The 23,953-nt window shown below is 40.7% G+C and overlaps 1 protein-coding gene across 4 annotated transcripts in view; it reads left to right on the forward strand.

Annotated features, from left to right (window-relative positions):
* Positions 1-23,953, forward strand: part of capn15 (calpain 15) — a 282,315-nt gene that overhangs the window by 235,537 nt on the left and 22,825 nt on the right. For 3 of the 4 annotated variants that reach the window (XM_060840629.1, XM_060840633.1, XM_060840631.1), the window contains 5 exons: positions 5,681-5,889; positions 8,413-8,596; positions 13,687-13,910; positions 14,763-14,888; positions 15,434-15,586. In XM_060840629.1, coding sequence (XP_060696612.1) covers positions 5,681-5,889; positions 8,413-8,596; positions 13,687-13,910; positions 14,763-14,888; positions 15,434-15,586 — 896 coding nt within the window. The remainder of the gene's footprint in view (positions 1-5,680; positions 5,890-8,412; positions 8,597-13,686; positions 13,911-14,762; positions 14,889-15,433; positions 15,587-23,953) is intronic. The other variant, XM_060840630.1, reaches the window with a different exon arrangement.

A 23,953-nucleotide genomic window follows, 5' to 3' on the forward strand; every position in this document is an offset into this window, starting at 1 on the left:
TAATAAGAAATGGATGTAAATTATCAAAGCGCAGTTGGAAAAATATGTTAAACAAAATCCTATCACTTCAGTACAGTTGTTATCATAGGTGACTGACTGTTCCAAAGATACAAGCCCGTTGGCACATAAATCAAGGTGATAGTGATTTTTTTAAATTGAGAAATCCTCTTGCACCCTAATTACACAAATATGTAATCACATATCCTTTGTGATATAATCTGCATAACAAGACCCAACAGTGCATGTGTACATTATCTTTTAATTAGTTGTTTCACACCTCGGGTCTATTTTTTTTTGTACTGTATTTGTCTTTAGAAATCTCAAGCATTGAGTGATTTCCCAAGGCAGTGCCAGCAATGATTAAATGTGTAACCTCATGGTTAGTAGAAAGTGATTGCAAAGGTATTGCTTGTATTGGAGTGGTCAGATAATCATTGCTGTAGATTTATGATGCCTGATTGAAGTGTCTCAAACTTCTGTGAAATTGATTAGATTAGATTTCCTACAGTGTGGAAACAGGCCCTTTGGCCCAACAAGTCCACGCCAACCCTCTGAAGAGTAACCTATCCAGTCCCATTTCCCTCTGACTAATGCACCTAACACTATGAGCAATTTAGCATGGCCAATTCATCTGACCTGCACATCTTCGGACTGTGGGAGGAAACCGGAGCACCCGGAGGAAAACCCACGCAGAGACGAGGAGAATGTGCAAACTCCACACAGACAGTTGCCCAAGGCTGGGGAATCAAACCTGGGCCTCCGGTGCTGTGAGACTGCAGTGATAACCACCGTGCCACCCTAAGATTGATTATGATAAACTCTGATGCATCTTTGTAGGAATTCTTTACGACTTGCAAACCCATGCAGAATGATTTCTGCACAGCTACATGCAAATAAACATCTCCATGTTGGAGTAGTTTCCTCCTATGCATACCTGAAAGAGCTGACTCTTTCCTAGAATACAGAATCAAAGGTATCATCAAGTCTTTATAACCTGAGCCAGATAATCATCATCCCTCTCTGTACCGGCTGTAACTGCTTACAGGCTGTTCACTTGTAGGACATTACAATTGAGTTTGAAATTCTGAGGCTGTCTTCCAGAAAAAGGTAAGCTGAGTGAATTAATAGAGGTCTGTAAGATTTGATAGGGTAGTGATAGAGAAAATATTGATCTGATATTCCCTCTTTCTAGCTGGCTATACTGTGCTGTTGATACGCCAAGGCACCCTCAAACCAGGTTTCCCAGTTACTATCTGAAGCCAGGAAAGGCCACAACCTATCTGATGTGACTCCCATTTACTTACCTCCCTCTTTGCACCTCCCTCCATTCAGATTGGAGACATTTCAGTTTCTTCTGATGAATGTAGACTCAGTGACTAGCATTCCTACCTCTGAACCAGAAGATCGGGGTTCAAGTCCCACTCCAGGATTTGTGTTCTGACCAAACAGGTTTACTCATCAACCTGCTAACCCTTTCAACACATCGCTAATGTTGGTAAGAATGGCAAAGTCTCCAAAGCCATCATATTTTTCCAGACTCCTCCAGGGTGCCCCTCAAACTATAATCACTTTTTTACATTCCCTTGTGGCCTATGGCTACTTAGACATAGAAGAAATGTAGGCGAAGAGATCATTTCTGTCCACATGCTCTTTGACACGTCCCCTCAAAAAAAATCATACTTTTCTGTGAGCTTAATGGTTGCTACTTACATAACAACTGTGATTTGTTGAATGAATCGCGTGATGGTTGCCAGCGGTGGCATTGATGGGTTGGGGTTGGTGGAGAAAAACTGGCAAAAATTAAGGGAAGCCCAGTAGTAGATTTGCTCCTGGCTGAAGAGATAGAGGAGAAACATGGAGGATAATGAGGCTGAATGGCATGGGCTGTGTGCAGGGATGAGGGAATAGGGGTGATGTGGCATTGGGGAATGCATAAGAGGCAAGAAATGGGAACGAAATGAAAAGAGTGAAAGGAATATGATGGAATTGTTATGATAGAGATCACTTGAGAAGGATGAAATGATATGGAATATTGATGTACAGAAGTACAGTTGCAATAAACACATGAATTTCATTGCAAATGTTTTGCCTCTCTACTAATCGAAGATAGTCATCTTAGTAGAATGCTGTCAAAAGTATCAGTGGTGCTGTGAGAGACCAGCTAACAGTGCACCATTGTGACTGTCCTAGAGGATTTGATAGTTAGCAATAGGCAGTCTGTGAAACCCCAGAAAAAGTCAAAAAAGTTTTTCTTCCTGCTAAGTTAGTGAATTTGTTTTCCTTCATGATAATGAGACTCTCCATTGGTGCTAGCATTGTGGACATCACTGAGTGCAGGATATCTTTTGAGAAAATGATTAAAACTAGAAGTTGTAATCCATTTTGGAACCAAAGACATGGCTAGGAAAAGGGTACAAATCCTCTTGTGTTTCTGCAATTGAAGAAAGATTAAAGAACAGGATCCGAAGAGATGGTTATCTTTGTAGTACTTTCAGTGCCGCATGTAAGAGGGTACAGAGCAGAAAAAGAATGTGGATGAATGTGCCTGTGGCAGAAGCTGGGGCTTCAAATTGCAGGGATATTCAAGGATAGTTTACATTGTGGTTACCGTTAGGGAGCCTGTAAATCATCCCCACCAGTGACATAGAACATAGAACAAAACAGTGCAATGCAGGCTCTTTAACCCTCAATGTTGCACCAATTTGTGAAACCAACCTGAAGCCTATCTAACCTACACTCTTCCATTATCATCCATATGTTTACCCAGTGACCATTTAAATACCCTTAAAATTGGCAAGTCTGCTACTGTTGCAGGCAAGGCATACTACTCTCTGAGTAAAAAAACCTACCTCTGACATCTGTCCTGTATCACCCCTCAGTTTAAAGCGATGTCCTCTTGTGCTAGCCATCACCATCCGAGGCAAGACGCTGTCACTGTCCACCTTATCTAATCCTCTGATCATCTTATATGCCTCTTAACCTTCTTCTCTCAAATGAAAACATCCTCAAGTGCCTCAGCCTTTCCTCATAAGACCTTCCCTCCATACCAGGCAACATCCTGGTAAATCTCTTCTGCACCCTTTCCAATGCCTTCCTGTAATGAGGCGACTAAAACTGTATGCAGTACTCCAAGTGCAGCTGCACCAGAGTTTTGTACAGCTGTAACGTGACCTCATGGTTTCAAAACTCAATCCCTCTGCAAATAAAAGCGAACACTTTGTACACCTTCTTAACGACCCTATCAACCTGGGTCACAACTTTCAGGAGTCTATGCACATGGACACTGAGATGTCCCTGCTCGTCCACACTACCAAGAATCTTTCCATTAGCCGAGTACTCTCTATTCCTGTTGCTCCTTCCAAAGTGAACCACCTCACACTTCTCTACATTAAACTCCATTTGCCACCTCTCAGCCCAGCTCTGCAGCTTATCTATATCCCTCTGTAACTGCAATATCATTCTACACTATCCACACTTCACCAACCTTAGTGCCATCTGCAAATTTACTAACTCATCCTTCCATGCCCTCATCCAGGTCATTTATAAAAATGACAAACAGCAGTGGACCCAAAACAGATCCTTGCGGTACCCCACTACTAACTGAACTCCAGGATGAACATCTCCCATCAACCACCATCCTTTGTCTTCTTTCAGCTAGCCAATTTCTGATCCAAACTGCTAAATCATCCTCAATCCATGCCTCCATACTTTATGTAATAGCGTACCATGGGGAACCTTATCAACACTTTACTGAAATCCATACACACCACCTCAACTGCTTTACCCTCATCCACCTATTTGGTCACCTTCTCTAAAAACTCAATAAGTTTTGTGAGGCACGATCTACCCTTCACAAAACCGTGTTGACTCTCCCTAATCAAATTATTCCTTTCTAGATGATGGTAAATTCTATCTCTTATAATCCTTACCAACACTTTACCTATAACTGAAGTAAGACTCACTGGTCTGTAATTACTAGAGTTGTCTCGACTCCCTTTGAACAAGGGACCACATTAGCTATCCTCCAGACTTCTGGCACTTTTGCGACAATGACGACATAAAGATCAAAGCTAAAGGCTCTGCAATCTCCTCCCTAGCTTCTGGGAAGCTAGGGAGTTCTTTCTGCTATTTCTTTCTGCTGCTACTTGTATCCACCCAAGCCAGTTCTACATCCTGATCTCCAGAACCAACATCATCTTTACCCAATGCACAAATGCCATCCTTGATGAACAGTGCTATCCCTCCACATTTAACTGGCTTTCTGTTCTGCTTAAATGTCACATATCTACCAGCATTCAGCAACCAATCCTTGTCATCCTGGAGCTTTGTCTCCATAAAGGCTATAAGATCATAGCTATTTAATTTGTGCTATCAATTTATTAACTTTGCTATGAATTCTACATGCATTCAGGTACAGAAACTTAAGATTTCTCTTTATCATTTTAAAACATCCAGTTTTAATTGGTGTATTTCAAGGTTTTTTTAACTCTCAGTTCCTTCCTGATATTCTCTGAGCCTTCATTTCCTATTTTACCATTATCTACTTTTACCTCAACTCTTTGATATACCACAGTTTTCCACACTTGGTCCCCTGCCCCTCTATTTAGTTTGAAACCCTGTTCACTTTCCTAGCCCCATGAAATTCGCAACAACATTAGCCTCAGCATTGTTTGGGTGTAGACAATTCCATAGTTCAGCCCTCACTTTCTCCAGTACTCGTCCCAAGAACCGGCACTCACTTCTCCCATGCACTTGTTTGAATCACATATATATCTCTCCACATCAGTACAACAGTTTGATGTAGTGATAGGAGAGATGGAAGGTGACTCACTGAGGAAAATCGTGTATATTCTACCCCAGCTAACATAGTGAACTGCTCTGTGGCCGTTTGAGTTCTGGAACCTGATTGTAACTATATGGGTTTCAAATGAGTTAAACCTCCTTTCTTTTCTCATTCATTTCACAGTGTGTGCCTCCACGGTATAGGTAAATCAAATTTCCATGGTGTACAATGATCAGTAATCCATAGATTAAAGTTACATTTTTAAAATTAATTATTTCATGGGATTTGGACATCCCTGGTAAGGCCAGAATTCTGAGATGTTTTTAGAATTAATTGTTAAATATGATCTGCTCACGAGATAGGCACCTTAAAAATCTGTCAGTAAGCAAAACATAATTTTGAAAAATAAAGTTTGGGATTAAGGTGAACCGATCTTAAATTACAGCTCAAAAGGAGCATATGCATCAGAGATATTGCTCAGCTCCAGTTCTCAGCAAAAGGTAATCTGCAAATGACCTGTATTTACATATTTAACAAACTAAGATATCCCAAGGTGTTTCATTGGTGGTTAATCAAATATGACGTTGACACAGAACCACTGAAGGAAATATTTGAGCAGCTCATCAAAAAAATGTTATGTTTTAAGAGCCATTAGAAATGTGTCATGTTATATAAGGGGTGATTCTCAGTTTGACCTCCCTCTGGGTGTCCCTGTACATCTGTCTAGTTCTTCCTGGTGGTAGCTTGGCAGAACATTAGGAAGCTCTGTGTTCTGTTGATAATATGAAACATATTCTGCTGCTGAGCCAAGGTGAGAGAATTTTATACAGAACAATATTTGTGCCATTTATTTTTATTCTGCTGCCTAAAAGAAACCAAATATTCTTCTCTTTTTAGAACAATGTGAACTTTGTGGATGACAGCTTTCCCCCAGGCCCACAGTCTGTTGGTTTCCCAGAGGGAGACAGTGTACAGCAGAGGGTGAAGCAATGGCTGCGGCCTCATGAAATCAGCTGCAACAGTTTCAAAGATCGGAATATCAAATGGTCCATCTTCCGAACCCCACGTCCGTCTGACATCTCCCAGGGGCTGCTGGGCAATTGCTGGTAATGTGTCCATGTGCAACCCTGTCAAATCAGTGTGTTGAGTAAGTTGAGGTAAAACCTCACTGCTCCTGGAACATTTCTGTGTATGCTATTTACAATCATCAGACATATGAGAGAAGTAGACCTTCAGCCCATCAAGTTTGCCCTGTTTTTCAATGAGATTATAGCTGATGTGATAATCCTCAACTGTATTTCTCTGCCTTTTCCCTATAACTGTTGATTCCCTTACTGATTAAAAATTTGTCTATCTCATCATTGAATATCCTTAATAACCCAGCCTCAACAGCCTTCTATGATAAAGAATTCTACAGATTCACTTCTCTCTGAAAGAAGAAATTACTCCTCATCTTTGTCTTAAATGTGCACACCTTTATTCTAAGATTATGCCCTCTGTCCTAGACTGTACCACAAGGGGAAACAACCTTACTGCATCTCTCAATCCCTCAAGGATCCTGTATGCTTCTACATTCTATTGAGTACAGGCCCCATGTATTCAACCTCACTTCATAAAATAGTCCCTCCATATCTAGTATCAGCCTAGTGAGCCTTCTCTTTACTGAATCCAATACCAGTGCACCTTCATTTAGAGAAGAGACCCAAAACTGTCCACAGGATTCTAGTTTAATTTGACTAGTGCTTTCTATACTTCGTCAGTCTTTCCAACTTTTTTACGTCATTCCCTTTGAAATAAAGGAAATGTTTCACTTGGCCTTCCCTATTACCTGTTGAATCCTGTTGAATCTGGATTTTTTTGATTCACGGTCAAGGACTACCAATTCCCTCTGTTTAGGGGACATATGATACATCTTATATGTTGATTTAATTGTTGACAACAGAAATGTTTACTTGCAGGAAGTTCTTACTGAAGCTTGGATTAATTTGCCAGATGTTATACAGCTTCATAGTGGCAACAGGGCAAAACTAAGGCTTTGCTTGCTGTATTATTCCTACTATCAGGCTTCTCATGTAACTCCCTTGCAGTGATATATAGCAAAGTTGAACACTAGAATTGGAAAAGTTTCCATTTCTTTGCTTTTGCTCCCAGTTCTATCAACACAGAGCTGGGAATCTGTGATGTAAAAAATATAGCACCACAGGAGAGAGATCCAAACTCCGTATGATCAGGGCAGTAGTATTGGCATCTGTTTGTAGTGACTGCATTGCTGAAAAATAACTCAAAAGATTGCAAATCATTGTTGAAGTTGGGGCTGCAGAGCAAATTCAGAAGGATTATGAAAATATCTGCCTCACTAAATAATTAAGCAGAGTCATCTTCATGAAGGGGAAATCAGGCCTGACAAATTTACTAGACGACTTTGAGGTGCTGACAAGCAGGATCGATAGAGGAAGCAGTGGATGTAATGTCCTTGGATTTTCAGGCTACGTAATAAGAGAACAGCCCATTGAAGTGGAGATGGTAAATTAGTGTGGATAGAGAATGAGCTAACTAAAAGAAGACAACGAGTGTGGATATGGGGGTAGTTGTGCATTTTCAGGATGGCAAGCTGGAACTAGTGATGTGCCACAGGGATCAGTGTTGGGGTCATAATATATACACAATATATAATGACTTGGACTAGTAAAGTGAATGCACTAGTGCCAAGTTTGCAAATGAGACAAAAATGGGTGGAAAGGCAACTATTGAAGATGACAAAGATTCTGCAGAGTGATATAGAAAGGTTAACCAACTGGGCAAAAATTTAGTAGATGGAATATAATGTGGAAAAAGTGAGGTTATGTACTCTGGCAGGAAGAATAGAGGAGCTGAATATTATTTACATATTATTAAATACTGCAGGTTGGTAGGATGGGTAGCTGGAAACTGTCCATGACCTGGAAATGTTGGCTGAAGTTTGATTGATGGCACTGGAGGCTGATTATTTCCCTGCACCTGGATGTCCATTCAGTGCTGCGACACAAGAAAACCTTTAGCTATTTTCAACGTCAGTTTAGTTTTTGTTTGGTTGTTAAAAAGGTGGGGAGAATTGGTACATATATTTTATGAAAATAGAAATTGCAAATGTGGAAACTTTGAAGAGAGAGAACATATGGTCATTCAGCATCTGTCAAATGGAAAGTTTTGAAGGTAACTTTGGTGAGGGCCATTTTTCTGTTTGTTCTCTGTTTTGTTTTTCTAATGCTGCTGTCCTGAAAATAAACTCTTAATTAATTTTCTTCAGTTTTGTGGATGAACACTGAAATAATTCCATGGAGAGTGATTTCCCATCACCAAGTCACCATTTACTTTCACGTGCACAATATGTGGATTCTGACCAGATAGCTCAAAGCCAGTTCCTAGAGTGAGGAGAATCCCTGAGACACTTTTTATACTGTCAGCCAGGGCTCCCTGATTGCCAAGGTTAACAATCCCAGTCAAGAACCTCATACTGAATGAAGTCCAACTGGGCCTCGCTCCTATCACTACAATCACTTTCCTAGTGTGTGTTTTGTTCTGCCATTAAGATGTATAAAATCCTGCAGTTCAGTTTTGTAACTTCCCTGACCTTTTGCACTCTGTACCAGGTTTTTGAGTGCACTTGCTGTGCTTGCTGAGCGGCCTGAGCTGGTGGAGAGAGTGATGATAACCCGGACTATCTGCCATGAGGGAGCCTATCAGGTACGGTTGTGCAAAGATGGAACCTGGATAACGGTGCTGGTGGATGATATGTTACCATGTGATGAATATGGCTATCTTCTTTTTTCTCAGGTAAGAGGGCATTACACTTCAGTCCTAATCAACAGCACATGACCTATCTGAAACTATTTGTAAACTTTGAAAACACCTATCTATATTTACAGTCTAACACGGGAGTACTGGAAAATTTTGGACTATTTAGATATTCTCAAGATTGAAAAGAGTTGTACAATGTAAGTTCTTGGAATTGAAGGGAAAAAGTGAGGTCTGCAATGCTGGAGATCAGAGCTGAAAATGTGTTGCTGGAAAAGCGCAGCAGGTCAGGCAGCATCCAAGGAAGAGGAAATTCGACGTTTCGGGCACAAGCCCTTCATCAGGAAGGGCTTTCCTGATGAAGGGCTTGTGCCCGAAACATCAAATTTCCTGTTCCTTGGATGCTGCCTGACCTGCTGCGCTTTTCCAGCAACACATTTTCAGCTCTTGGAATTGAACCCAGAGTTTTTTTTTAAATAGTGACTTTGGAGAACTAGGTTGTCATAGTATTCAAAGAGATGTCGAATATGGTTTAATTGCCATAATTACGGAAAAGACTGGCATTGAGAGAACTGGGTCCTACACTAATTATGGTCTCACAACCTTGTGTGAACTTAAAGTTCTGCTTACACATTCAGCAATCAGAATGGGTAAAGACACCTCAAACCACAGCATTTCAATCCCTCCTGAAATCCTGTTTCTTAGAAGTCCCTGGGAACTTGATTGAGTTTCCAAATACCAATATTTCTGTCTATCTGAAAAATCTGAAGTAATGGACTGTGACCAATTCTCAACAACTCAAATCCAAGGTGATTGGAATTAGAACTGGACATTTATCATCAATCTAAAGCTGTCAGCGAAACAGCTCCAGCATCAAAACACTTCAGCAGACATGACAATTTATCATGTTTTATCTTTTTGTTTTCAGACATTTGGCCCATAGGAGTTTATCCCTTTTGCATTTTTTGCATTGCTTCAGAACTGTTGTGAAGAAGGGTCACTGGACCTAAAATATTAACTCTGATTTCTCCCCACAGAAGCTGCCAGACCAGCTGAGATTTTCCAGCAATTTCTACTTTTGTTTCAGATTTACAGCCTTTGCAGTTCTTTCAGTTTTTTGATGATTTCACCTCCATTTTAAGCTCAGGAGAGAAGCACCTTTTGTGTCTGGAGTAGAACTTATCTTGGGTTCTTAAGTGACAGGTAACGTTTATATCGATTAGGTGCCAGGCAAAGACTATTTCCAACATGCTAAACTACCTCCCTTAACCTTGAATAGCACCATAATTGCTAGGATCCTCCTAGTATTAAAAACCAAGTGAACAATCACTGACCAGAAACGTAGCTGGACCAGCCATATCATTCTCAAAAATGGATACATGAATAAGACACCGTGACAAGTGACTCACCTTTTAAGAAAGAGGGGGATAGATTCTTGTTGGGTGTGAGAATTAAAAGTTATCAAAGTAGTTGGGAATGTGGAATTCTAAACACAAACAAATCAGCCCTATTGATCAAATGATCTTATTAAATGGTGGTGTCGGCTCAAGAGACCAAACAGTCTATTCTGCTCACAAACAAAAATTGCTTGACAGACGCAGCAGGTCTGGCAGTATCTGTGGAGAGAAAGCAGGGTTAACGTTTCAAGTCCAGTGACCCTTCCTCAGAATGGTCTATTCTGCTTCTATTTTGTCTGGTTTGTGTACACCTCTTGACTCCTCCAGCCTCTTGATCTTAAAATGTAACACAGAAAGCACTCGTGCATTTAGAAGAGCAAACTGCTCGTTGGCCACCCCATCTCTGGATCAGTAGCCATCCCTCCATCACAAGCACAGGTATAGGTTCTCCAGAATGCAATGAAGCAACTCACCATGACCACTTAAACGGTACTTCCCTCCCATGAAATCTTCACAACCAGAGAAGGAGAAAGCAGCAATGTGATGGGAATATCATCACTTCCAAATTATCTCCAGATCATGCAGTCTGACTTGTAATGCTGTTCCTGAAGTATTGCCGGAGAAAAATCCTTGAATTGATTATATAAGAGCCATGTTCCCACCTTCAGCAGTGTGGTGTGCAGCAGATCAGGTGAAGGTCTGTTGCTTTCTCTGAACACAGTAGGAGCATAGAACATTATGACCCAACATCACCCACATCATGAGAGCAAACAAAACAAAAAATCCCTGAGCTGTTTGTTGTAAAGGTAAGTAGGTTGATCCAAAACTCAGAATGTTTTGAAAGGAGAACATTTGTTCTTCAAACAAAAATGAGTCAGTTGATTGTATATTGCAGTGCTGGAGGATGCTTTGGGAAGGTCCCTCATTTCTTGGAAACAGTTTTCATTGTGAAAAATTGACATGCTGGTGAAGTAAAATGCCACTGGCCATAGAACTTTTTTAAAAATCCTTTCACATCCTGCGTTTTTTTGGATTCAGTTTGGAAGTGAAATGCCCCTAATCTAAGACGCTGTGTTGAAATCATACTGTAGGTATCCACGTTGTGTCCTCATCATTTATGAACTGAGTGTTTCTTGCATTCTGAAAACTGGAGCCTACAGAGTGCTCGGTTATTCCACCTTGCTGTGCAAAATTGCTTAAATATCTGAAATAGACTGCAAGCCCGTTTCCTCGGTACAGTTCTCATCCTATGACCAGTGTCTACACTCAGAATTATTATCGGGTCATAAACATTGAGAAATTAATGTCATTTTTGTATATAGGAAGGGTGTTGCAGGAGTCTCAAATGATCATTTTCTATAGCATGCAGTAGTATATGGGGCAAATAAGGTGTAAAATGAATTTAGTGCTTCAAAAATGGCAACTGATTAATTCAACAGCGTAAACTTTATTGATTTGCACACATTAATTTACATTAAGTCTTTTAAATGTCAAAGATCATTTCAATCGAAAACTAAATGACGGGAACATTGAATGTACAGTGTAAGAGAGCAAGTGATACAGATCAGCATTGCACACTACCTTCTGTTAGCCACTAAAGGTCTCCATTCACAGCTATTCACTGTCCCAGCCAGGTCGTTATCGACTCCTTCGTCTCTCCAAATACTCTTTGGGCTTTATTCCTACCTATCGTTTACTCCTTATCCCCTATCTTCTGCATATAAACTGGCATTTTCCTAGCTAACATCGATTCTAAGGAAGGGTCACTAGACCCGAAATGTTAACTTTGATTTCTCTTCACAGATGCTGCCAGACTTGCTGGGTTTTTCAGCAACTTCTGTTTTTGTTTCTGATTTACAGCATCCACAATTCTTTCAATTTTTATTAAGTGATACAGGGTGTTGGTTATTTATTAGCAGTAGCATATTTAGATGTAAAAAGCATACATTTTAACCAAAATCTATGATAATCATCTATATACTATCAGCATAATTAAAATACAGTCTTCATAACAGTTGATTCTTGTTCGAAATCTCAATTCTCCAACTTCCTCTTCATTTCCTTCCATCTTTTCTGTTCCTGCATCTTTGAAGTAAAGCAGGCTAGTGCATTAAGGGAAAGTGATGCCCAGTGGTGGTATTGCTAGACTTTGAATCCAGAGACGTAGGTAACATTCTGGGAACCCAGGTTCACATCTCACCATGGCAGACGATGCAATTTGAATTTAATAAAAATCTGGAATCAAAATTCTAATGATGGCCATGAAACTGTTGTTAGTAGTCAGAAAAACCCACCTCATTACTAACGACCCTGAGGGAAGGAAACTGCTTTCCTTACCTTGTCTAGCCTCACATGTGATTCCAGACCCACATAAATATGATTGACTCTTAACTGTCCTCTGGGTAAATAGGAATGGACAATAAACACTGTCCTAGCCAGTGATGTCCAAATCCCATGGATCTTAAGTCAACACTACCACTGTCTATTTAAAGAGTGCTAGCATTTTTTATTCAAACTATTCAAAGCAGAGTTTCTACCTTAAGAACAGCAGAAAAGCATGACAAGGTGGAATGTAAGTGCAAGACTTCCACTTTTTTCTGTTTCATCAACCTGGATCTTGTCATTCACGTTTGATTAATCCCAGTGGTTCAGTGTGCTCATTGCTTTTAAATAAAAGGATAATCTTTAACATTTTCAGTACAATATCAAAGTTTCCATACTTATTTCTGCTTTTGCCACGTTGAAAGGAGATATTGAACTTTTGAGTATTACAGAGGTTCAGCTGTGCAATTAGAATCATTTATCAAACTGGGGCAGTATAGTGTCTGGTGTTTGTAAGCTGGATTTATATTTAATTTTTAATGCAAAGTATTTTAGCAGGTTGCAGTATGATGGCTCAGTGGTTAGCACTGCTGCCTTACAGTGCCAGAGACCTGGGTTCGATTCCAGCCTTGTGTGATTATCTTTGTGGAGTTTGCACTTTTTAGTTGATGTTAATATCTAAACCATTAATATTATGATCCTGGGGAATGGCAAGATGGCTATAGGGAGAATATAAAGGCAAGTTAACTTGGCTCAATTCTGTCACTCATGCCTGCCGGAGGAGAATATAGACTATCCAAAGAGTTAAGTGCCTTCTAATCAAATCAAAAATACATAAGGAGCATGTTCTTCATTTCTGAGATTGTCTGGTGCTCTCAGCAATTTGCAGGTTGTGCCAGTCATGAGAGAATCATGTTGATATGGTAAAACCAAAGTCCCCTGTACATCATGCCCCACATTTGTTTCAATATAGCTACTGCCATCATCCTCCTTAAACCCTGAAACAAGTAGTGTTTAAAGAGCTGAATGCATGAATGTAGCTTTATCACTTACAGCTCACATGACAATTTACACATATCAAGGTGTACACGATTTGAACTTTTGGACCCATTTTCACTAGTGCTGGTTGTTAGGAAAATTTTAAGCTTTCACAGGTAAAAGCTGCTGCCTTTAGCAAGTGCTTTCAGCTGTTGAGACTCTGGAATTCTTTCCCTAAGTCTCTGCCTCTCTGTTTGTTTGAGACATTCCTTCAAACCTGTCTCAAGCTTTTGACTATCCAAACTTGGCGGTAGGCATCAGTTCTTGCTAACTCTAGGGTGCCTTCCTACATTAAAGGTAAGTTGTTTTTTAGCAAATGCTCAGGCAGCCTTCTATATAGTGTATCTAACCATGTCTTTCTGGTACGAACAGGCCCAGCGGAAGCAGCTGTGGGTTGCTCTGATCGAGAAAGCTCTAGCTAAGCTTCATGGCTCCTACTTTGCCCTGCAGGCTGGGCGGGCCATTGAAGGACTAGCCACACTGACAGGTGCCCCTTGCGAGAGCCTCATGCTCCAAGTCAGTTCGACAAATCCACGTGAGGAACCCATTGATACAGATCTCATTTGGGTCAAAATGCTGAGCTCGAAGGAAGCTGGGTAAGCAAAATGTACATACATCTTCTGAAGAAGGGTCACTAGACCCAAAATGTTAACTTTGATTTCTCTCCATAGATGTTGTCAGAGCTACCGAGATGTTCCAGGAGTTTGTTTTTGTTTCACATTTCCAGAATCTGCAGTAATTTTGTATTTTTTTTCCATACATTGGACTTGATTCAGTATAAATGTCAATGTACATTTACAAATATTGTAATCTTCAATTCTCTGCTGTATTTTTGAGTATCCCTATACAGACACACCTATTATTTGCTTTGAACTAGAATTGCATATTAAATTGAAGATTAGAGGATTGGCCATCCCAAATATTCCAATCTTAAACAGTAGAGATATGAATCAACTGTGTCAGTACAGGATGTTGCTTTGGATCATTTAGTGATGTATATGACATCATTGTCATATATTCCTGACTGATCAGTGCCAACTAAAGTTTTATTTTATCAAGTTTAATTTAATAACACATGTATTTGGTGATATTCTGAAACTACCTTATTGCTGCACTTCTCAGGACATAAAGCCATCACAGAATAATATGATGAAAGCATAGAAGGCAGCCATTTGGAGTACTGGGTGGTATACTGCTACTTTGATAGAGTGGTTCAATTGGTATTAATTGCCTGAATTTTCCCAGCAGAAGATCCCCATCAAAATGTGTCCCCCAGCCCCTCAACTAAGGTAACCTGGTGGGATTGCCAGATCCACAGGATGAATCCAGAACAGCAATGAGGCCTTTTTTTAATAAAGTATTAACCCCACTTCTACTGACTATCCTTCTGTACTTCTCCCTGAAACCTCCATTGATATATGTAACCTTTTCCTTTCTCAATTATTTAGATTTTTGATGGGTGCTTCTTGTGGAGGTGGAAACATGAAAGTGGATGACACAGTGTATGAGACCATGGGCCTGAGGCCTCGCCATGCATATTCTATCCTTGATGTCAGAGATGTACAAGGTTACAGGTGAGGGATATTGTGACTAAAGACAAATATTCCATCCACTGCAGTGTAATAAGCTCCAAAACTACCTTGCTCTGATGCTGTTTATGATCTTGCTTATTTTCTACCTGCTTGATTTTACTGTTCCCTCTTTCAACTCTCTGAGAATGTCAGCACTCCTCCAAGTCTGGCCAGTTGCTCATCTTTGGAGCACCTTTGATTGTTGCACTACGTTGAAAATACTATATACTGTAGAGGTAAATTGTTTTCCACATCTGAATCTGATCAGTTAGATTTGTGTGTTAAGTACACAATAGAATCAGTGCTGTGCTTTTTTTGTATTGGTGGTTTTAACAGCTTACCAGTAATCTTCACATTTTGCAAAATGTCTTTTGAGGTATTCTCCTGTGCAAAGAATCTGGTCCCACCATACGTTTGGAAGATTGCGTGGTTATGGCAGACATTTAAAACGATGCATTGCATGTAGAGCTACACTAAATACTGAGTCCATGGAATACCAGACTCTGTTTGAAAAGGATGTTTGAATCAATGTCTCTGTCTCTGCTCAGGCTGTTGAGACTACGGAACCCGTGGGGGCGTTTTTCCTGGAGTGGAAACTGGTCAGACGATTGGCCACATTGGCCAGATCACTTGCGACATGAGCTGATGGCACATGGGAGCAGTGAGGGCGTCTTCTGGATGGAATACACCGACTTTATCAAGTAAGAGGACAGGCTTTGTATGAAATGTTAAGCCGATTTTTCCATTCACCTTGACACAGGGTAGTCATTCGAAGTTTCAAGTGTGCCATTATGCTATGAACTGTCCCAAGTTGTATAATAGAATATTCAAAGCTAAATGAAATGGAGGTTTCAAATGTACAAGATAGAGACCTGGATCAAAGAAAGGGCTTTGTATTGGTCACAAGAAGTTTCAAGCCAATGATGAATGTGTTGGTGGCAGAATTTTTAAATTTTGCAGTATTAGATAGTGGATACACATCTACAGTCAATGGATTAGACTGGCTAAATAGTACGTACACTCTGGGTATTAAGAATCGGAACAAAGTTGAAGAGGTTTTGAGTTTTACCAGTTTCAGATTTGGTGATAACACACTAAAATTTCTAAAACAAGTGGTCCCTCCTTGTAAAATAGCCTAATATTTCCATGGATGAAGGATCCAGTGAAATACTATAGTTATTAAGCAGGCCATCGATGAAGAAAGAAAGCACAGATGAAAATGGATGTGGAAAGTGGCAAAGCTAATATACTTGGAAAATCTGTGAATTAGCAATTTGCACAATTGGGACACTAATCCTTTAATAGAATATCATCTCTGCACCAAAGAAATTAAAGTTTTTTTGACCTCAGAGGCCAGAAATGTAGAAGACAAAAAGTCAGTTGTATTGAACTGAAATGGGCAATTTGCCAACATGTCCTCTACAGAGTTAAAGGTTTTTAACAGCTGTTGTCAGAATATAGGAATATAGATGAATGATAAGCTTATAGAAGAAATAAGTAATAGATGTGAAATTAGTAAGAAATACTGAAGGACACTGTCACAGCCCTCAGTAAGCATGCCCTTAGCAAGAGATTTCAGTGAGGTAGTGACTATTGATGTAAGGTTGTGGGATAAAAAAGATTTTCCTTTTACATTGTAGATGTAAATCCTGTACATTCAGTGATTAGAGTTTGCTAGTTGACAATAACATATAGTAAAGGTTTAAAACATTTGTGGATAAGGAAATCGAAAAGTGGAGCAGGACCAGACTTGGACTACCACAACATTTCTCACTAATAATAGGGGTGGAATTTGCTATCGATTAATTTATAGGTATTTGTGCAAATATGAACATGATGGGTATGAATATGGCAGCAAAAAGTGCTGTTTACAATAGGGTGTGTGAAAGGAACGACACAGTAAGAGATGAAGTGGTTCATAAAATGCGGGCAGATCGTCTAAACTGTAAGTGATCATCTGCATAAGCATGGGCTGCCCATGCCAAAAGCTTACTGCAGATGATCAGAAGATATATTCCATATAATTAGTTTTTGGCAGAAATCCTAATATTCCTAAAATCAGCAATAAATGAGTAGACCCCAACTTGAGAATGGACTGCAGTAGTTTTATTTTCTTTGCACTTTAATGCATTGCATTGGAGGGAGAAACTTTTATCTAGAACAGTTTACGCTCAGATTTCCAGCCTTCATGATCCAGAAGAAATAAAATTAGTCATTTTAATGATGCCTCACATGCTAATCTTCTCGTTGGTTTTTCAACTACAACAGGGTCCGTTAAATTTTTATTGGAAAGAAGTGGCAAATGTCCAGTAGCTTGGAATTTAAAAAAAACTTGGAAGTACCTTAGTTGCAGAGACATAGCTGCAGCAGGAGTAGCAGTGACAGATATGGCAATGATTTCAAAATATTTTAAAGAACTACATTTGCACCAGTTGGGAAAAAATGTACCTATAGAATGTTTGTATTGATAGTAGTTTTCTCTGGGATAGCTTCTACTCTCCTTTAACTCAGTCCTGTTGGAATGCTGTAATCTGTGCATGAACATTGTAACCAACCTAAATGGTACAGGACAGCAATGACATAACAAGAATTTATTCCCAGAGTGTACTGTCTGCATATTACCTTTCTGGGCTTCTGCTGTATGGAGGCAGTAATTAAAACTCCCACTAATTAGGAAAGCTCAGGTAGAGAATTCTGTAGCCATCTTGTCTGTGTCGTTCTTGTTGCTTTAAAGATTGTTTACTTACCTTTTTTCTGAGGCATTTTATGTGCTGAAGGATGATTCAAAACAGCAGGATGAAAGACATAATAATGTATTTCATATTCACCCTTTTGAGCCTGTGTAAGCTTTGCTATGATTTCTGATGTTGGCTAGATTCCTTGGTAATGAGCCATCATTCTCTTACAACACACACCAATCTAACTAGAATCACACATTTGCAAATGGTATTTCCTAATTGAATGCATGCTTTGCAAAAAGATAAAATAACAGTCTACTTGTGTAGTGGAAGTGATTTAGAAGTAATGGGAGTTTTTGCTGCTTTATGAATGACCTCGGTGCAGCTTCCTGAGCTAAAACACGATAATGCTGAGATGTGGACAGGAGTCCAATCCAGCCGTTTATGCCAGGAGTTGTCAGTTGCCAGTGGCTGCTAAAAGATGGAACAATGAAGAATGACTTCAAGATGTTTTTTTCGTTCCTCCATTCATTTCTGGGACACAGGCATCACTGGTTATCTCAGCATTTATTCCCATTTCTAACTGTCCTGAGAAGTTGGTGGTAAGTCTCCACCTTTAACTGCTATAGTTCTCAAACTGTAAGAACACCCACAATGTTATAAGAAGAGGAATTCCAGTATTTTGTGAATGGACAGTGATATAGTTCCAAGTCAGGATGGTGTGTGGCTTGGAGGAGAATTTGCCGTTGTGGTGTTCTTGTGCATCTGCTGCCATGTCCTTTTGTATGGTAGAGGTCGCAGGTTTGGAAGGTGATGTCAAAGGAGCTTTGAGTTAATGCAGTGCATCTTGTGTATGTTACACGCTGCTACCGCTGTGTTAGTGGTGAAGGGATAAATGTTGAAACTGGTATACAGAGTACCAGACAGGCAGGCTACTTTCTCCTAGATGATTTCAAGCTTCTCAGTGTTCTTGGAGCTGCGCTGGTCCAGGCAATTCCAACACATCACCACACTCCTGACCTATGCCTTGTAGATGGTAGACAGGCACTTGGGAGATAAGTGATGGGCTAATCATTATGGATTTCCTAACCTTTAACCTCCTCATATAGTATTTATGTGGCTGGTCCAGCTTATGGTCAGTGGTAACAAACAGGAATGTTGGTAGTAGGGAGGTTCAGCAATAATAATGCCACTGATTATAAGGGGGAAATGGTTAGATAACGTTTTGTTGGAGAGGGTTTGCATTTGAGTAGTGCAAATACAACTTGACACTCATCAGTCCAAGCCTTAATATTGTCCAGGTCTTACTGCATTTGGTTACAGTCTACTTTAGTAGCAGAGGTACCATGAGTGGTGCTAAACAACTATACAGTCTTCAGCAAATATTCCTATTTTTGACTTCATATTGGAGGGAAGTTGTTGTTGAAGCAGCTGAAGATGGTTGAGTCTACAACACAGGTCTAAGGAAAGCCTGCCTTTGAATGTCTTTGAACTGAGTTGACTGACCTCCAAAAAACCTCAACCATCCCACTGATTCCCATTGACTCTGGATTTACTAGAGTTCCTTGTTGTCAGACTCAGGCAAATGCTACCTTGACAACAAAGGTAATCACTTTCATCTTGTCTCTAAAGTTCAGATCTTTTCACTATGGTTGGACTAAGTCTGTAATGAGGTCAGGAGTTGAGTGGTCCTGACAGAACCCAAACTGAGCATCAATGAGCAGGTTATTCCTTTGCAAGTGCAGTAATGGCACTGTTGATTACCCTTTCATCACTTTGCTAATGTTTCAGAGTAGACTGATAGGACAGTAGTTGTTTCAATTGAATTTGTCCTTTTTTTTGTGAACAGGACACACCCAAGCAATTTTCTACACTGTCAGGTAGGTGTCAGTGTTGAAGCTGTACTGGAACAGCCTGTCTTGGACCATGGCTAGTTCTGGAGCACAAGTCTTCTGTACTATTGCCAGAAGGTTCTCAGAGTCCATACCTTTGTGGTATTGAGTGTCTTCAGCTATTTCTTAATAACATTTCAGTGAATCAAGTTGGCTGAAGACTGACATACTGGGGACATTACTCAGTACATTTGGTTGACAATCAGTGCAATTGGTTCATCCTTGTCTTTTGCACTGATATGGTAGGGTCCCTCATCATTGAGGATGGGATATTTGTCTAGACATCATCTGCTGCTGTTTAATTGTTTGCTATCATTCACAACTGGATCTGGCAGGACTGCAGAGCTTGGATCTGATCCATCAGTTGTGGGATTGCTTGCCCTTGTTTATTGTATGCTTCTTTCGTTTGGCATGCAGATAGTCCTGTCATGACAAATTGGACTAACAAGGCATAGCAGTGGGGAGAAACAGGCCAGAGATGGTGCTAAGAATTGCTGTGCCTTTAATGTTATTGTGGAGCAGCTCTGGGTTCCTGGCCACAGCTTATGTTTGGTCTGCTGCACAGTCACAAACTGGAAAATTTGTAGCTTGTTTTGAAACAGCCAGGCTACATTCAAAGTGTTACTCAAATTCAACTCCTCATAAACATTTCAAACAAATGTACATATAGATATACAAATTAGGAGCCAGACCATCCAAAATGAATCCTGAAATCTCTTGGGATCCTTAAGTTTAAGTCAAGTCACCTCTAGCTCTTTTAAACTCCAGCAGATACAAACCTGACCTGTCTAACCTCTCCTCATTCCAGATGTTAGTTTGTAAATCTTCTCTGAACTGTCTCCAATATATTTACATCCTTCCTTAAAGTGATTAATACTGGGCACATTCCTCCAGATGCATTCTCATCAGCTTCCAGTATAGCTGATGCATAACCTCCCTGCTTTTACATTTAAACCCCTCGCAATAAATTATTATAGTCTGTTAGCTTTCCTAATTACTTGCTGTATTACCTGCATACTAACTTTTTGCGATTCGTACATAAGGATACCCAGATCCTTCTGCAATGCAGAGCTCTGCAACCTTTCAGTATTTAGACAATGTGCTGCGTTTTTACTCTTCCTGTCAAAATGGATATTTTCATGTTTTCCCAATCAATTTGTCCCATATTTGCTACTCTTTTAACAAATCTATATATTTTTGTATACTCCTTACGTTCTCTTCACAACTTAGTTTCCTATCTATTCAGCAAATTTGGCAACCGTATCTTCTGCAATTTCATCAGTCATTTATGTAAATTGTAAACCGTTGAGGTCCCAGCAGAGATCTCTGTGGCACACCACCCATGACATCTTCCCAAATTAAAAGGTTTATGCCTACTCCCTGTTTCCTGTTGGCACATCAGTTGATACCGATATGCTCCCCTCTACATCATGAGATTTTAGTTTCCATGATAAGTTTTGGTGAGGCACCTTATCAAATGCCTTATGGAAATCTAAGTACAGCATATTCACGGTTCCTATTTATCCACAGTATGTGTTACCTTCTCAAAGAACTTCAATAGATTGGTCAAACATGATTTCCCTTTCTCAAAACCATATTGACTCTGCTCGATCACCTTAAACTTATCCAAGTACCCTGCTATAACTTCTTTAATAACAGCTTTTTTTAACATCTTCCCTGTGACAGATGTCAAACTAACTGACCTATAGCTTCCAGCTTTCTGTCCGTCTTTTTGAATACGAGCTATCTTCAAATCTCATTTAAAAATCATACAACACCAAGGCATACTTGGAAGCACTAGCTTTCGGTGTGCTGCTGCTCCATCAAGTGTTTAATTTACAGTGTGTCCTTTGGTAGGATAGGCCCGTAGGTGCCTATAGTATTCCTGGTTGTTCAGTTGTCGGTACACTTCCTTGCAATATTCTGTTCTATTCTGACTGACAGTGGCTCCTCCTTTATCTGCTGGTTTGCTGACAATGTTGCAATTGGTTTTGAGAGCATGGATGGGATTGTGTTGTGATTTACACATTTCCTGATGGGTTGAGCATACATGTTAAGCCCAGTTTGGACCCCGCCAAAGATACACAAAGCCAACACACCCGGATGTCCCATTGTATTGGCAATGGGACCCTGTGTGAGAACCTCTCTGGCTTTTGTCAAAGGCATCTTGAAATCCATTGTACAGGGGACCTCCCAGCTTCTGTCACAACGCTATAGATTTCTCAAAGCCCATGGACCAGTCGAACCAAGAACATTTCTCGTCACAATGGATGTTTCAGCTCTCTACGCCAGCATCCCCCACAATGATGGCTTCGCGGCAGCAGCTTCAGTACTAAATGCCAATCTCCGAGCACATTCCTACAACTCATCCGCTTCATCCTCGACCACAACATTTTCACCTTTGACAACCAATTCTTCATCCAGACACACAGAACAGTCATGGGGACCAAATTTGCACCCCAATATTACAACATTTTCATGCACAGATTCCAATATGACTTCTTTTCTGCAAAGGACCTCCAACCAACACTATACCCCAGACATTTTGACGACATTTTCTTCCTCTGGACTCATGGTGAGGAGTCACTGAAACAACTGCACAGTGATATCAATGAGTTTCATCCCACCATCAGACTTACCATGGACTACTCTTTGGTATCTGCCTCATTCTTGGACACATGCATCTCACTAAGGATGAGTACCTCAGCACTCCACTCTACCACAAACCCATGGATAACGTCACAATGCTACACTTCTCTAGCTTCCATCCTAAACATATTAAAATGGCTATCCCGTACGGACAAGCCCAACACATGCACAGAATTTATTCAGATGATGAGGAACGTGATGGATACCTGAAGGTGCTCAAGGATGCGCTCATAAGAACAGGGTACAATTCTCAACTCATTGATGGCTAATTCTGACATGCCACAGCGAGAAACCGTAATGACCTCCTCACGAGACCAACATTGGTTGCAACCAATAGAGTATCCTTAGTTGTCCAGTGCACTCCGGGAATGGAGACACTATGCCATGTTCTTCACAGCCTGCAACACATTATTGATGAGAATTAGCGACTCACCAAGACCTTCCCAAAGCCTCCACTTCAAGCCTTTAAACAACCACCAAACCTTAAACAGATCATTGTTCGTAGCAAACTGCTCAGCCTTCAGGTCAACATTGACCACAACACCGTACAACCCTATCATGTCAACCACTGCAAGACGAGTCAGAGTCTCAACACGGATACACTATTATCCGTGAGGACACCACCCACCATGTACACAGCAGGTACTCATGTGTTTAGCCTACATTGCCTATCTTACATGCTGCAGGCAAGGAAGGCCCGAGGCATGGTACATTGGCGAGACCAAGCAGACGCTACGACAACGGACAAATGGACACCACATAACAATCACCAGGCAGGTGTGTTCCCTCCCAGATGGGGAACAATTCAGCAGTCAGGGACATTCGGCCTCGGATCTTCGGGTGACCATCCTCCATGGCGGACATCGGGCTATGCAACAATGCAGAGTGGCCGAGCAGAGGCTGATGGTCAAGTTTGGTATCCATGAGGATGGCCTCAACTGGGACCTTGGGTTCATGACACACTGCAGGTGACCCTACTGCACTAGACTCTCTCTCTCTCTGTGTCTCTCTCTCTCTCTCTCTCTCTCACACACTCCCCCTCCCTCCCCCTCCCCCCCTCCCTCCCCCTCCCTCCCCCTCACTCCCCCTCACTCACTCCCCCTCACTCACTCCCTCTCTCACACACTTACACTCTCTCTCCCCCCTCTCTCCCTCTCCCTCTCTCTCACACACTCTTCCCCCCTCTCCCTCCCTCCCTCCCCCTCCATCTCTCTCTCACTCTTTCTCTCTCTCACTCTCATGCAGACCCTCTCTCATGCACAAGCTCCCTCTCATACTCATACGCACGCACGCTCTCTGTCTCTCTCTCTCTCTCCTGTACTCACGCACACACACACAAATTTATGGAATGAATTTGTATTTGCAGATACATTCTATTTTGCTCAAAAAATGCAGAACCTGCAGGCAGTCAATCCATGTAACGTTTTGTAAATTCCACTTTGGACATAGAATCAGTCTGATTCAAGATTGGGATACAGACAGACTCTTACCTTAAGTTATCTTGATTTGGAGATGCCGGTGTTGGACTGGGGTGTACAAAGTTAAAAATCACACAACGTCAGGTTATGGTCCAACAGGTTTAATTGGAAGCACACTAGCTTTCGGAGCAACACCTGATGAAGGAGCGTTGCTCCGAAAGCTAGTGTGCTTCCAATTAAACCTGTTAGACTATAACCTAGTGTTGTGTGATTTTTAATTTAGGTTATCTTGAGAAAGTGACTTAAAAGAAGTTCTGGGATTTACATATTAAAGAACCAAAACCAACAAACCCATTGTAAAAGATGAAAGACTTAACAATCTAGTTTTGTCCAATAGAGGGAAATCAGGAGGGCAAAACGGGGACATGAGA

Source organism: Hemiscyllium ocellatum, chromosome 20 (assembly GCF_020745735.1).
Source record: "Hemiscyllium ocellatum isolate sHemOce1 chromosome 20, sHemOce1.pat.X.cur, whole genome shotgun sequence".
NCBI lineage: Eukaryota > Metazoa > Chordata > Chondrichthyes > Orectolobiformes > Hemiscylliidae > Hemiscyllium > Hemiscyllium ocellatum.